This window comes from Nanorana parkeri, unplaced genomic scaffold (genome assembly GCF_000935625.1).
Source record: "Nanorana parkeri isolate BGI_ZX_2015 unplaced genomic scaffold, ASM93562v1 scaffold25, whole genome shotgun sequence".
Taxonomy (NCBI): domain Eukaryota; kingdom Metazoa; phylum Chordata; class Amphibia; order Anura; family Dicroglossidae; genus Nanorana; species Nanorana parkeri.
Genome location: NW_017306293.1, coordinates 1,255,815 through 1,259,413, shown reverse-complemented (window position 1 = coordinate 1,259,413; position 3,599 = coordinate 1,255,815). Strand labels below are relative to the sequence as shown.

Genomic DNA, 3,599 nt, shown 5'->3' with positions numbered 1-3,599 from the left:
TGAGAGAGATGCAGGCCATGTAGCTGCAGGCCAGATGGTACCGGAATTGGCCCGTGGGCAGGTACTAGGAGCCGCCCGCAGAGCTTCCCTTTCTGCTGCTGAACGGGAGGCTCTGCAGGGGGCTCCTAGTACCGGTCCACGGTAGAACGGCATGGGCCGCTACGGCGGTAGTTCCGCCACTGGGCACAATATACAGAGTTAGGTATATTCTTAGAAGATTCAAACTTGACACCAACTCACACACATATAGGTTGAACTGGATATGGACCGGTGTCTTTTTGCAGTCTTATCTACTATGTAACTATGTACTCCCACTGACCACAATCCGGCCCCTCCTAAAGTCTGAAGGACAGTGAAATGGCCTTTTGTTTAGACATTTTGAGGACCCCTGATGTAGAGCATAAGTGTTATCATAACTACTTGCTTTGTGCAACAGAAACGCTGGTTTAAAACAGCTGATCATTTCTTTCAGTTAATGGTCCTCATTGTTCTCTTGGGAAATGTAGATGTAGCAAGCTACATCTCTCACAATGAGCCATCAGAAGAGAACCCAGAGGAGAAAGGAGATGTTTCCTGCTTTTTAAGGCTCAGAGCAATACAGGCTGGCTGATTCCAAACCCCCATTCATGCTGCATGAAGCATGTGGTTATGATTACACTTATGCTTTGCATACTTAACATTTTTAGGCTGCTAAAAAAACAAAACAAATCACAGCTGCAGTTATGTTTGAAATAAATGCACTTTTATGAATGGAATAGAAATTGAATATCAGTCCTTCGTATTATGGAAAGTTTTACAAGCAGCTTTTTGTTTTTTTTAACCTCTTATTATAGTCAATTGTTTTTTAATTACACTTTAATAAAAGTTGGTTTTATAGGGGACTGAATCTTTTTTAGGGTAGGATAGAATTTTCTGTAGGGTCAGACTGAAATATCTAAATGTATTCTTAGCTTTTCAATTTACTATCCAATAGGTCACTTTTTAGATAGGTTGTTTGTGTGTAGATCTTAGTAAGTGTTGATCTGGTTTTACATTATATTTGCCAACCCCGTACCCTTTCTAACTCCAACACTTAGCAAATCCTGTGTTTTGCTAGTGTGGGAGGCACATTTCCAGATTTTCCCTGCTTGTGAGATCAGTTATCCTGTTTATACACGTGTGGTCAGACCATCAGATTTTACAAGCAGACAGCGTAGCATGTGTGTAGCCAGTACACCGTAGACAACACAAAGTGACACTTTCAACTTTTCACTATTTTGGACCTGGACAAATGTTATGTTACAGAAGTCTCACAAGCAAATTGGAGATATCTATTGTATCTGGAAATCCACATAATGAAAGCAAAGCAAACAGAATTACACAGTAGTAGTAAATACTATAAATGGATGACGTTGTATAAAAATAGAGTTTATTGAAATAAATATTCTAAAAAAATTGTATATACATGTTACATTATAAATATTATCGACTGATGGGAACCTATAAAAACCTTTCCTAAGAGAAGTGTGAGGGCTGCCATTGGTGATCTCTTTTGGAAAGTGCTAGTTGCCTGGCTGTTATGCTGATTACCTACTTCAATACTTGCTTGTTCAGGATGATAAATCAGCATAATGTTACTCTCTGGAAAGGTTTCTTTAATACATCAAACATACTTCTCAGAAGTCATTGCTCCAGTCCATTGCTTTTAGAGCTAGTATATACTCCCAACCTTGTATGAATGATTGGGTATTCCCATTTCCTTCTCTTCAACGTCCATTCTGTTCTTCTTCTTCTTTTTGATGCACAGCAAGATGCCCAAGACAGCCATCACTACCACCAATGCTCCTAGGCCTACACCTATGCCTATATACATGTGTGACGTTTTGGAGGCAGTGGTGTGGAGCATCCTGCACGGACCTCTCATACTTCCTTCTGTATCCTCTTCTGCCTCATTAATCTCTGCTGGACTTTCTCCAGCATCATTAATGGCCACCACACACACTGTATACTGAGTAGCAGGGAGGAGATTTGCAATGGAATAGGAGCGGTATGAGGCATTAAGGGCTGGTCCTTCTTCCACTTGACTGTTTGGCCCAAGGTACAGTACTTTATAACTGCGCACTGTAGATGAAGGGGAACACCAATTCACAGTCACTTCTCGGTCACCAGGCAAGACTTGACTCAGCTGTGGGGGGTCTGGTTTGATGTTTGGTCCATCTATACCTGGGCAAAGACAATTGCCACCTGCTTTATTTTGAATATCTTCACATGTTGGTGACAGATGCTCACAGCGATCGTAGGTGCACGGATTCTTAGGTACAGGTGGAGGTGGAGGAACTGGTGTCTCCTCCTCATCGTCATCATAGTAATCCTCCTCTGGTTCACTGATGTACAGGAGCCGCTTTTGGTTTGTAACTTTGGTATGCTGTATAGCTGTAGATTGGTTACTCGCAGTAGCTGGGGCAGCTGTGCTTGCCTGTAATGATGCCAAGTCTTCAACGGCAAGAACCAAAGACCTCGTATTTATGAGGCAGATGTGCAGAAGTAGCGGCAGAACAAAGGAAACCATCTAACGTGGAAATATAAGGCTTATTAATATAGGATCAATAGAAGAAACAAAATGTAGTGTTTCCATACGCTGAATCAAATACAGATAGACAAAAACGGTCAGAAATTTGATAGAGGACATTATTTAAAATGTATATAGTACATGATATTGGGTATACGAAAACAGCAGTGGCTTCCATTAATAACCTTCTTCTGAAAATGCCAGTTGTCTGGGGCTGTTATGCCTAGCCTCAGGTTTCAATACTTTCAAGGTACTGAGCTGGAACAAGTACAAGAAGAGTCAGGGTACAGGCAGATGTCTTTTTTTTTGCATACATCTTCTAAGTTTTCCAAGTTAATAACTCATAGGGTTTGATTGACTAATGGAGTAAAGTGAATCTTCACTTAATAAATGAGATGAAGTTGAGTGAACATTCACTTTGCAAAAAATACTAATCGTGTGAAAGAAAAATGTAGTATACAACATTTTTGCTTGCACATGATGAGATTATTACATTTAGAACAGATTCTGCTCATTCGCTAAGCTAAGTGAAAATTCTCTTTGCAAACTGAACAGGCTCGACTCATTTAGTATATTCACCTCAAAGTATTAAAGCATGAGGGTCAGTTTGACAACTTAGCATTTTCAGATTTTAAGAACAGAAAGTCACCAATGGCAGCCTCTATGTGTCCTTCAGGAAAGGTTTACATTAAGTAAATCTTACAGTATTATACGCTACAATGTTCACTTTATACAACTGGGAGAATATTGGATGCGTTTCCCTCCCAGTCAGGCGCTTATTCACCTTTCCTTAATAACAAGCAGACTAACTGGTTGTCATGACCAAACATTCTCTGTCCTATCGCAAATTCCAAACACAATTATACCGGACTTTCAAGGTACCAGAACACATTTCTCGTTGAATCAAAATGAAAACGAGAAATATGTATTTTGGCACCTTGAAAGTCTGGTATAATTGTGTTTGGAATTTGTAATAAGTAACTACTCAGATGTGGTACTGGCCCACCAGAATCAGTAATGAAACAGAATTGGATTTGGCATTCTCTGTCCT

The 3,599-nt window shown here is 40.1% G+C and overlaps 1 protein-coding gene across 1 annotated transcript; it reads right to left on the bottom strand.

Moving 5' to 3' along the window:
• Positions 1–1,655: 1,655 nt before the first annotated feature.
• Positions 1,656–2,548, bottom strand: LRRN4CL (LRRN4 C-terminal like). Its single transcript, XM_018564900.1, has one exon. It carries the CDS (start codon positions 2,546–2,548, stop codon positions 1,691–1,693), a length of 858 nt encoding a protein of 285 aa, XP_018420402.1. The 3' UTR covers positions 1,656–1,690.
• Positions 2,549–3,599: the final 1,051 nt, after the last annotated feature.

Excerpts from the sequence above, each read along its gene's own strand:
- LRRN4CL (XM_018564900.1), bottom strand. The coding sequence starts at position 2,548 with ATGGTTTCCTTTGTTCTGCCGCTACTTCTGCACATCTGCCTCATAAAT.